Source organism: Grammomys surdaster, unplaced genomic scaffold (genome assembly GCF_004785775.1).
Source record: "Grammomys surdaster isolate TR1022 unplaced genomic scaffold, NIH_TR_1.0 980, whole genome shotgun sequence".
Taxonomy (NCBI): domain Eukaryota; kingdom Metazoa; phylum Chordata; class Mammalia; order Rodentia; family Muridae; genus Grammomys; species Grammomys surdaster.
The window spans coordinates 19,002-31,869 of NW_021605399.1; the positions used below are offsets into that span (position 1 = coordinate 19,002).

Here is a 12,868-nt window from a genome sequence, read left to right on the forward strand (position 1 = left end):
AACTGAATAAAATTTGACCTATTTAGTAACTATGTAAGAAGCAATTCAATCATTTGTTGCAGAGCTCCAAGCACTATTTTATAAGTAACAATTTTTCTCAGTGCAGCAATCATGCCTTATTTCTAAGACTGTATGTCAGAAGATAAGTTCCATCCTCATGTTACATTCTACTGGAAGAAACCTCATTTATCCTCACTCAAGGATTTAAGCGTATAAAATGGAAAACAAGGCAAATTTCTTGTGTTTTGCACAAATTGTGTTTTACCTTTCAATGTTGTGATTATTAATAAAAAGTGAACACTGAAACTATCAGAAACTGGCAACTATAGTGCATATGTGTGTGTAGTTTGCATGTGTGGGTGACAGTCTGACTGTATAGTTTTAGATCTGAAACTCACTGTACAGTCATTGCTGGACTTAAATTTTCTTTCTCTACTGGGTATAGTAGTATTTATACCATACTTAGAGTAATCATAAAATTTTTTTCTGTGAAATGAAGAAAGAGTAATAAGATAAATGATTCTATTACATCTATAATACATATTGATAATCTCCATTCATACCTCACTTTTATATGCATGTAGAATTCACATGTGAGTTACCAACTTTTTAACAAATGCATGCTTACATATAAATGTCTTTCTTCTTTGCTAATTTAATATACATTTTATGTTCTCTTAAAAATACTTTTGTATTGATGTGCCAGGGTGGGTAGATACTCAGGAAGGGCCCTACGCTCTCAAAGGAAAGGGAATGGGGTGATGAGGGTGGACTGTTGGGGAGATTGGAAGGGAGGCAGTGATCAGGATGGAAAATGAATAAATGAATAAATAAATAAATAAATAAATAAATAGGGAAAATATTTTTGTAAAACATTTGTCAATATTCATCAAAAAGCTACTGGCTAATATTCTCAGACCTTCTTTTCTTAGTTCTTATGTTTACATATTAATAATATTTAATTAAATATCATGATTTAGCATACAGGACTTTTTACCTATAAACAAAGAAGTCACATTTAAAACCTATAGCTTGTGTGATGATCTTGGTTTTGAGACCTGTTCTTTTAAATATAACTGTCGTCATTTTGTATTCATTTTCTACTTTTATTCACAAGTATTTGAGTACAGGTTCTCAGACTCTACTTCCCATAAGTAATTATCCATAGCTGATACTAAAAAAATGCTTCCAATTAGCTAAACAGTTATAGTTGGATCACTTGTAATCTGTTATCTCAATGTTCTGTAATTTCCACTTACCACCTGTCCGCCACCCTTCTTACCTCACTTACAGCCAATCAACTTAAAAGTTAGCGATAATATTTTGTCTAGTTAGCCAAAAAATACTGTACCACTTTACAACTTACCTTTGAACTTTTAAACATTTTTCCCCCATAGAAATCCTCCTGAGGACAGACTGGTGCCACAATTAGGTTTTTCCTCTTGTGGTCTTGGACATCAGTTTTGGTGTTTGGACATCAGTGTTATGGTGTGCATTCAACAAACCATTTGTGCTTAACTGAGATTGGTATAATTATGGTGTGGCAATTCTCAGATCCCAGTGGTAAGATTCTCAACATGACACACACAAACAAGCAAGAAAACCTTTATGAACTGAGTTATTTGGAGAACTATTTTTAAACCAAACTACACACATGTATAACTGGGGTTTTTTTTTTGTTGATTTTTTTTCTCTAATACCTATTGTTCACACTTTCCATTTGCCTTCTCTTGATATCATAGAGATTATGATCCAAAGCAAGTTGCAGGAGGAAAAATTTTGTTTTTTTTCTTTGTTTGTTGTTTTGTTTGGGTTTATGTTTTTGTTTCTGTGTGTGTGTATGTCTGTGTGTAAGTCAAATTAATTTTTTTTGTTTATAAAATCATGTACTTTGGAAAGTGAATATTGCACATAAATGTATGTACTAAAATGGAATATTTATTTGATAGTGCATACAGAACTTTGCCTTAACATATACAAATTAAATCTTATTTGGAAATCATTACCACTGTAAAATCAAATACCTTATCATTAGAGTTCTATAATGTTAATACAACCAAATATAAAGTGACATATGTCCATACAGTTAACTGTTTATTGTCATTACGATGTGTTCGTTACTTGGAAATAATTATGAACATTACAAAAGTATACAAAGGCAAAGAACTTAGTAAATAAAACTACAACTACAAAAAGAGAGCTGCTTTAGCCTAACATATGACTGATGACATTTCAAGATTATGACACAATTATACACTAGAAGAAGCATAAATGGAACCAAGGCAAATAAACAGAACCAAAAAAATCATCCAAATATTCACAAAAATGTTCACACAACAAAGATTAGTATTAGGTGGTATGTCACAGGAGAAGTGTCTGATTAGATAGCAACAATAAAATGACAAAAGAAAACTTTGCAATTCCATGCTATGTAAATGAGGAATCTCCTGAGCTCAGACTGCACCACTATCTGGAGGCATAAAATAGATGATTACTAGAGACTAGCAAATAGGGCTACAGATGACCACTTACAAGTAGATGAGAAGTAGCACTCTGTGACCCACAAGATAAGAGTGCCCCTGTGTCACAAGAAGTTAATAGAGTACTTTAGACTTTAGGGCACACACTATGACATTGTTTTCTACATAACAGTTTTCTCAGGGCACCAATCACATCTTTGTTTCTGAAGCTGTATATCAGGGGGTTGAACATAGGAGTCACAATGGTATAGAATAGAGAAAAGACTTTGTCAATTCCTGGAGACATACTTGACTTTGACCGTGAGTATGTAACAGTAGCTGATCCAAAAAACAAAAACACCACAAGCAAATGGGAAGAACATGTTGAGAAGGCTTTTGCTTGTCCTGTGGCTGTTGGCAACTTCAGAATAGTGACAATGATTTTACTATAAGAGACAAGTATCAACATAAAAGGGACTGCAGCAAACAAGATAGCCACTAAGTAGACAGACAGCTCATTAATAGATGTGTCTCCACAGGCCAGCTTGAGAATGGGTGGTATGTCACAGAAGAAGTGGTTGATTTGGTTAGAATTGCAAAAATGTAGAGAGAATATCTGACAGGTTTGTCCAATCTGGACTGGGATGCCTCCAAGCCAAGAGCCTGCTGCCAGCTGAGTGCACTTTGTTGGGTTCATGACCAGAGAATAGTGCAGAGGGTTACAGATGGCCACATAGCGGTCATAGGACATCACAGCCAGCAGGAAGCACTCAGTGGCTCCCAGCATAAGGAAGAAGCATGTTTGTACAGCACAGCTTAGCACAGAAATGTGTCTGTCTTGAGCAGCAATGTTGAACAGAATCCTAGGAAGAGTGACTGATACATAACAGATTTCCAGAACAGAAAAATTTGCCAGGAAAAAATACATGGGTTTCTGTAGTGCAGGATCAATTCTAGTTATCACAGTAATGAAGCTATTTCCAATTAGGATAATCAAGTAAATTACGGAGAATATCCCAAACAGAAAGCCCTGGAGATTGGGAATTTCGGAAAATCCCAGAAGGATGAATTGTGTAACTGTTGAGGCATTGAGCTTTGCCCTGATCTGTGTGTGTTCCATGCTTGGAGTTGATTCAGTCAGAATTTCTAGTCACATTACTGCATTTGATTTTATTATCTTACATATAAGCTACAGGTATCACACTTCTTAACATTTCTAAAATAAAAGAACAAATACACATATCTTTTATATTTTCTCAAATGTTCTGAATTCTATTTCATGCCAGTCAAGATATGCAGTGAAATGTTTTATGTTATTTAAATTTTGTTTGTACTATTCCCATGTTGGGCTATTTTGGATTATTATGCATGGAGTTTTAATTTTATTATATGTATTTCAAATGAAAAAATTGAATTAATATTTAGTTTAACAATGATTCATTCTTATGGTTTGTTTTCTTATTGCCCAATAGTTTGTTTTTATGATTACTATCTTGATATTAATTTCATAAATTAGTAAATAATATATGAGTAAATATTGAAAAAGACCTTAAAAGTTTCAGAAATAATACACATTAACATTTAAACCTTCTTCCTCTTTCATGTTTAAAAGTTTTATACACAGTATATTTTAGTACAATTATTCATAATTAACTGTCCATCAAATATTATATGGAATTTATATCTGTGCTTTCTTCTTTTCAGGATATAGACTGTGAAAACCCAATTTTATAATCTTTTTGCAGATATTAAAGTATCTGTCCTTAAGTAGGAACTTAGGATGAAGTAAAGAATATTAAGGTTTTCTATCTCAATATGTTCAAGGATCATAAGCTGTCCCCTTTTCTCATCTGCACACATGGTCAAGGAATATACCTAAATGTTATACCTCTCTATTCTGAAGATGCATCTATTGTAGCAAAATCTGGTCCACCAGAGCTCTCTTTATGCTCCTCTAAGCTCTTCATATTCATCCTTATTGTGCTTACTCACCTACTTCACTTGTTCCATTCTTCATTGTACGGATTTTGAAAGGCTTTATGATTAGGAACGCTGGCAAGTTCTCAATCATTTTTCTTATGCTTTACATACCTCTAGAACTATAACTTCCATTTAAAATATCTACCTATAGTTTTTGATTTTTAATATTCATTATAAAGCTTCTCAACATTAGAATCTTTTGAAAGTATTTCATAAATAACAAATCAAAACAGACCTTTATCCAAAAGTTATCAAATACTCTACTCATTTTATCTATTATCTTCCATGTAAATATCCTCAACCTACACATTTCATTTGGTAGTAGATGCATTTTCTTTAGCTGTGTAGCCTTTGAGCAATATGTTGAACTTACAATGATCATCTGCTCTATCAGAGAAAATTGACTGTCTCATACTCAATATCCAAAGTAATTAAGTTCAGTGATATCCACTTAAGGATTAATCAGCAAAGTCACTTCAAAGAAGAGTTTGGCTTTCAACTGAGTTTTGACACTGTTATATGTAGTTGGTGTTCAAGATTTTAGTCTCAAAACATACATGCAAATTGAGTATGTGGAGGGTTTTAGACTAACTTGGACATCCTAAAAATTTTGTGACAAGAAATGGACTGGTAAGTAGTTTCCCCCTTGTACTATTTCATAGATAGTAATAGTGTTAAAGTAGTAATAGAACTTGATTCTAATTCTAAAACTCACACTTCTCTTAATAAAAATTTAATATGAACATGTGAAATCACTGTAACAGAAACTCAAAAATTACAAATGCATTTAATAAAAATGGCAGATGTAAAGTGTCATATCAAGATCATAAGATATTCCAAAAGTTTCTTCCTTCTTGATTACACAATACAAGGCATTTGAACATGTTTCCTCACCTATTTAACTCAGTGTAGAATTGTATTTACAGGCATTTACAAATCCTTCAACCAGATCATTTTCCTGAAGACCAGGATGTATTATGTAGGCTACATCTGCTTTTTTAATGATGTTCTAAAAGGACAAATAGAATAAAATATCCCTTTTGATTTGGTTTTACTGTATTTAAAGAACAGGGCAGCAACTTCTTCCTATATTGTGGTCTCAATTGGTTTGCATTTAAAACAAGTTTTAATAAAACTGTACATTTCCAAATAGAATTATGATATCATTTTTAAAGCACTCAGATAAAAATGATATTTTGTAGATGTTTTGCTATCTCTAATTCTACAGAAATCTATTTTTGTTTCTTTCTTTCTTTCTTTTTTTTTTTTTTTTTGAGACAGGGTTTCTCTGTGTAGCCCTGGCTGTCCTGGAACTCACTCTGTAGACCAGGCTAGCCTCGAACTCAGAAATCCACGTGCCTCTGCCTCCCAAGTGCTGGGATTAAAGGCGTGTCCCACCACCGCCCTGCATGTTTATTTCTATCTCAGTGGGAAGTATCAATATTTTGTCTAGAAGAGAAGGTCATCAATATATGTTGTATTCATATATAAAATTCTTAAATAACTAACAAATGGTATAAATAAATAAAATTTTCAGTGCAAAAGACATCCATTTTATTCACATTTATTTAGTTTTCCATTTTAAACTATTAGCATGAGCAATTGTAAATTTACGTATTTATAGAAAACATACTTCTGTCTTCTTTGTTGCATATTTTAATATTTATCATCTAAATACCTGGCCTTGTGCATGCTAGGCAAGTGGTCCATTAATGTACTAACATGATCAATTCCTGCACAATAAGCATCTCTTTCAATGAAGAATCATCAAATCTTTTAGCAGTTCTCCTAAATTTCTGTTGGAAAACTTTGTAACAGTTTTTACTAAGAAATGGAGTTCAAAAAGATATATATGGAAATTGTATAAATATAACTGACTTAAAAAATGAAAAGCTGTTATGTGCTGCAGTAAAATATAGCCATTTTCAATTTGACTAAAGATGTTTATGCCTATTTAACTCACATACAATGTGAAACGATGATCTTGAATGTCAATACTGTAACATCAACCAATATCATAACCCAATATATATAATGCACATAGAAGGCCTATAGAGAAAATATATAAAATAAAATAAAATTAGGAAATTAAAAGTAGATTTGAATACATAAATGTCCTCATTGGAAAAAATTTAAAATCAAGTCAAAGATATGCTAATATGTCCCTAATAATTTTAAAATCTTTTGTCAGAGCTGTTAATTTTTAGCAACCATGAGCATTTTTGATAACTGTAAGCAATAGGCACATTTCAGTGATGTTCATTCAACAATTTGATCATTTATTTTCATAGTTATATTTTTATAAGATATAAAATTCCAATCTTATGTTTGTAAAATATTAATATATAAGATAAAATTATTATTCTCAATGTAATTTAAAATGAAAATTCCATTATTAATTGACTCATGATAGCACATAAGATGCTAATGTCTTTAATGACTTTAAGAATGTCTTCTTCTCCATTACATTTCATACATAACAGGATTTCATATTTTGTTTGCAACTAACGTAATAATATCATTCTATAGCTGACATAAAAAAATCACAGGGAAATATAAATTTGATATATATCCAAAGTTAAATTATATTAAACATGATCCTTACCTTTATAAATTGGCAGAATATAAATGACAAATATTGTGATTTTTAAGCTCAAGTATTTACTTAAAGACAGATTAGTCACCTTCTAACACATATTTCATACTGTACCATTTAAGTAGGATACTGTCTCTGCTCTGGGAATAAATTCTTTCCCAAGTCACTTTTTAATTAAAGGGAATGTTTCCTCAAGAATCAAGAAGCGGAACAAAGCGAAACAAAAGAAAACAATAACAAAGACACATTTGAGTAAACTACTGAGTTACTTTTTGTAGTCTAAATATTTTTTCCATTTTGTGATTATGAGAAGATAATACTAGTTGCATGACTGGGATCTCAAACTTGGCAGGCTGAGGCAAAAGAATTGTTAGTTTGCAGCCTCCTAGCGGCTCATAATAAGACTTTCTAAGGAAATAACTAAATGAATTTAAAAAAATAAGTTGAAAGAATGATTTCACTTTTCCAAAAAGAAATAGATAGAATTAAAACATCGAAAATTGGTAACTATTTTATTTAATTTTATATTTTTTCAGTTTTTATTGGTTATTTTATTTATTGACATTTTAAATGTTATCCCTCTTCCTAGTTTCCCCTCCACAAACCCCCTATTCCCTCCCCCTGCCTCTATGAGTTTGCTCACTCACTCACTCACTCACTCACCCACCCACTCCTGCCTCAGAGCTCTAGCATTCCCCTACACTGGGTCTTAGAGCCTCCACAAGACCAAGGGGCTCCCCTCCCAGTGATGCCCAATAAGGCCATCCTCCGCTACATATGCAGCTAGAGCCATTGTAGAAACCCAAGTGTACTTTGGTTGGTGGTTTAGTCCCTGGGAGCTTTGGGGCATCTGGTATTTTGATATTGTTGTTCTTCCTAAGGGGTGGCAAGCTCCTTCAGCTCCTTCAGTCCTTACCCTAACTTTTTTTGGGGGGGGGTATGGACAGGAAAAACTGTTTTTCTAAATTTTATTTAAATTTTTAATCCTTTTCCAGGTCCACCATTTGACTGTTTCGGATCCCATAACTCCTCTCTAACCCTGTCTCCATGAGGATGTCCTCACCCCCCCCCCCCCCCCCCCCCCCCCCCCCCCCCTCCCACCAGACCTCTAGAATTTCTGGGGCCTTTAGTCTTTTTAGGGTTAGGTGCTTCTTTTCTGACCGAATCCAGACGCTGAAGTCCTCTGCTGTATGTGTTGGGGGCCTCATATCAACTGGAAAAAAATGTTTTTATGAGCTTTATATGTAATTTTAATATAAATTTAATTTTAAAATTAAAATTTAAATCATCCCTAAACTATCCATTCCATGCATTGAATTAGTAACTTTAATATATATTAGTTTCATAAAAACAAAATACTTTTTTGTTTGTTTATTTTGTTTTGTTTTGTTTGGTTCCTCTGTCTTTCTTGAGCTTGCCTGGGCTGGCTGAATTCCTCCTCCTCCACCACCTCCACGTCCTCCCTCCTCCTCCTCCTCCTCCTCCTCCTCCTCCTCCTCCTCCTCCTCTTCTTCTTCCTCTCTCTCCTCTCTTCCCCTCTCTTCTCTGTCCCTCCCTCTGTCTATCGCTCCCCCTTCTCTCTGTCTGTCTTTCCCTTTCAACATTTTTTATTGGATTTTTTATTTACATTTCTAATGTTATCCCCTTTCCCGATTCCTCCCTGAAACTCCTATTCCACCCCTCCCACTGCTTCTATGAGGGTGTTCCCCAACCTACCCACCCACTCTCGCCTCCCAGCCCAGGCATTCACCTACACTGTGGCATCGAGCTATCACAGAACCATTCTTCCCATTGATGCCAGAGAAGGCTATCCTCTACTACATATGCGGTTGGAGCCATGGGTTCCTCATGTGTATTCTATGGTTGGTGGATTAGTCCCTGGGAGCTCTGGGCCATTGTGATTCCCACCCACAATTTGATGTTTGGCTGAGTGTATCCACATCTGTATTGGTCAGATTTGGCAGAATCTCTCAGGAGAAAGCTATACCAGGGGCCTCTCAGCAAGCACTTCTGGGAATCAGCAATAGTGTCTGGGTTCGGTGTCTGCAGATGGAATGAATTCCTAGGTGGTGCAGTCTCTGGATGGTCTTTCCTTCAGTCTCTGCTCTACTCTTTGTGCCTGCACTTCCTTTTGACAAGAGGAATTCTAGATTAAAATTTTTGAGGTGGGTGAGTGGTCCCATCCCTCAACTGGGGGCCATGCCTATTCACTGGAAATAGTCACTTCTCTAGATGTTCTATGTCTCCTTTGTTGGGTATTTCAGCTAATGTCCTGTCTGTAGGGTCTTGAGAATCTCTTGGGTCCCTGGCATCTGGTACTTTCTAGTGGCTAATACCAGTTCCTGCTCTCCCACTGCTACACTCCTCCTTTCAAATTCCTGACCCTCTGTACTTCTCCCCCATTTCCTCCCATATCTGAACTGGCCCTCCATTATCCCTCCCCCTCCCCTCCTCTTTTTCCTCCCTCCCAGATCCCATTCTCCGTCTACTTGATGAGATTGCTTTCCTTCCCCATTCTGAATAGGACTGTAGCATCCACACTTTGGTGTGGTCATCTTTCTTCTTGGGTTTCATATGGTCTGTGAGTTGTATCCTGGGTATTCCCAGCTTCTTTTTGACTAATATACACTTATCAGTAAGTACATACCATGAGTAATTATTTGTGACTAGGTTACCCCACTCAGGATGATATTTTCAAGTTCCAACCATTTGCCTGAAAATTTCATGAAGTCATTGTTTTTAATAGCTGAGTATTATTCCATTGTGTAAATGTACCACATTTTCTGTATCCATTTCTCTGTTGTAGGACATCTGGGTTGTTTCCAGCTTCTGGCTTTTATAAATAAGACTGCTATAAACATAGTGGAACATGTGTCTTCGTTATATGTTGGACCATCTTTTTGGTATATGCCCAGGAGTGATATAACTGGGTCCTCAGTTAAAATTATTTTCAATTTTCTGAAGAACCACCAAACTGATTTCTAGAGTGTCATCTTACAATCCCACCAGTAATGGAAGACTGTTCCTCTTTCTCCACATCCTCACCAGCATCTTCTGCCACCTTAGTTTTTGATCTTAGCCATTCTGATTGGTGTGAGGTGGAATCTCAGGGTTGTTTTGATTTGCATTCCACTGATGACTAAGGATGTTTAACATTTCTTTGGGTGCTTCTCGGCCATTCTATATTCCTAAATTGAGAATTCGTTTTATTATTATTATTATTATTATTATTATTGGATATTTTATTTACATTTCATATGTTATCCCCTTACCCCATTCCCCTCCTCCTGCCCAGGAACTCCCTATCCCATCGCCCCTCCTCCTACTTTTAATGAGGATGTGTCCCCACCTACAGCTGGAGTCATGGGTCCCTGCTTATATGCTTATATGCTCCCAGGCTGCTGGTTTAGACCCTGAGAGCTCTGGTTGATTGTTATTGTTGCTCTCCTCATGGGGCGACAAACCATTTCAGCTCCTTCAGTCTTCTCTCTAACTCCTCCATTGGGAACCCCTTGATCAGTTTAATCATTAGCTGTGAGCATCTGCCTCTGAATATGCCAGGATCTGGCAGACCTCTAAGGAGACAGCAATATCAGGTTCCTGTCAGTATGCACTTCCTGACATCCACATCAGCTTCTACCTTTGGTTACTGCACATGGGATGGAGACCCAGGTGGAATGGTCTCCAGACAGCCCCTCCTTCAGTTTATGTCCCACACTTTGTTTCCATATTTGCCCCCTTGAGTATTTTGTTACTCCTTCTAAGAAGGACCGAAGCACTTACACTTGGTCTTCTGTCTTCATGAGCTTCATGTGGTCTGTGAGTTGAATCTTGGGTATTTCAAGCTTCTGGGCAAATATCCAAATATCAATGAGTGAATATTCTGTGTGTTCTTTTGTGATTGGGTTACCTCACTTAGGATAATATTTAATAGTTCCATCCATTTACCTAAGAATTTCTCGAATTCATTGTTTTTAATAGCTGAATAATACTCCATTGTGTAAATGTATCACATTTTTTTTGTATCTAATCCTTTGTTGAAAGACATCTGGGTTTTTTCAGCTTCTCACTATTATAAATAAGGCTGCTATGAACATAGTGGAGCATGTGTCCTTGTTGTATGTTGGAGCATCTTCTGGGCATATGCACAGGAGTAGTATAGCTGGGTCCTCAGGAAATGCTATGTCCAGTTTTCTGAGGAACCGCCAGATTGATTTCCAGAGTGGTTGCATCATCTTGCAATCCCACCAACAACTGAGGAGTGTTTCTCTTTAGCCACATCCTCATCAGCATCTACTGTCACCTGAGTTTTTGATCTTATCCATTCTGACTAGTGTGAGGTGAAATCACAGGGTTGTTTGGATTTGTATTTCCCTGATGACTAGGGATGCTGAACATTTCTTTAGGTGCTTTTTGGCAATTTGAATTTCCTCAGTTGAGAATTCTTTGTTTAATTCTGTACTCCATTTTTTTAATAGGGTTATTTGGTTGTCTGGAGTCTAATTTCTTGAGTTCTTTGTTTATATTGGATAATAGCCCTCTATCAGATGTTGGATTGCTAAAGATCTTTGCCCAATCTGTTGGTTGCCATTTTGTCCTATTGACAGTGTCTTTTGCCTTGCAGAAACTTTGCAATTTTATGAAGTCCCATTTGTCAATTCCTGATCTTAGAGCATAAGGCATTGGTGTTCTGTTCAGGAACTTTTCCCTTGTGCCCCAGTATTCAAGGTTCTTCCCTACCTTCTCTTCTATTAGTTTCTGTGTACCTGGTTTTATGTGAAGGTCCTTTATCCACTTTGACTTGAGCTTTGTACAAGATTTCTTAGGGTTGGTATGATATCAGTCCAGGGTCTTCTGGCTTTTATAGTCTCTGGTAAGAAGTCTGGTGTAATTCTTATAGGTCTGTCTTTATATGTTTCTTGACCTTTTTCCCTTACTGCTTTTAGTATTTTTTCTTTGTTTTGTGGATTTGATGTTTTGATTATTATGTGATGGGATTTTCTGATCTAGTTTATTTGGAGTTCTGTAGGCTTCATCTATTTTCATGGACATCTCTTTCTTTAGGTTAGGGAAGTTTTCCTCCATAATTTTGTTGAAAATATTTGCCGGGTGGTGGTGGCGGCACACGCCTTTAATCCCAGCACTTGGGAGGCAGGATTTCTGAGTTCGAGGCCAGCCTGGTCTACAGAGTGAGTTCCAGGACAGCCAGGGCTACACAGAGAAACCCTGTCTTGAAAACCCCCCCCAAAAAAAAAATTCTGGCCCTTTAAGTTGGGAATCTTCACTCTCATCTATACCTATTATTCTTAGATTTGATCTTCTCATTGTGTCCTGGATTTCCTGGATGTTTTGTATTAAGAACTTTTTGCATTTTGCATTTTCTTTGACAGTTGTGTCAATGTTTTCCATGGTATCTTCTGCACATGAGATTCTCTCCTCTATCTATTGTATTCTGTTGGTGATGCTTTTGTCTATGACTCCTGATCTCTTTCCTAGGTTTTCTATCTCCAGGGTATTTCCCTTTGGGATTTCCTTATTGTTTCTACTTCCATTTTTAGATCCTGGATGGTTTTGTTTAATTCACCTGTTTGGTTGTGTTTTCTTGCAATTCTTTAAGAGATTTTTGTGTTTTCTCTTTAAGGGCTTCTACCTGTTTACCTGTGTTCTCTTTTAAGGGAGTTATTTATGTCCTTCTTAAAGTCCTCTATTATCATCATGAGAGTGCTTTTATTTCTGAATCCTGGTTTTCCAGTGTGATGGGGTGTCCAGGGCTTGCTATGGTGGGAGAACTGGGTTCTAATGATGCCAAGTAACTTTGGTTTTTGTTGCTTAT

General features: G+C 36.0%; 1 protein-coding gene across 1 annotated transcript; it reads right to left on the reverse strand.

Moving 5' to 3' along the window:
• Positions 1–2,607: 2,607 nt before the first annotated feature.
• Positions 2,608–3,579, reverse strand: LOC114634557 (olfactory receptor 10AG1-like). The gene has a single exon (XM_028783141.1). It carries the CDS (start codon positions 3,577–3,579, stop codon positions 2,608–2,610), a length of 972 nt encoding a protein of 323 aa, XP_028638974.1.
• Positions 3,580–12,868: the final 9,289 nt, after the last annotated feature.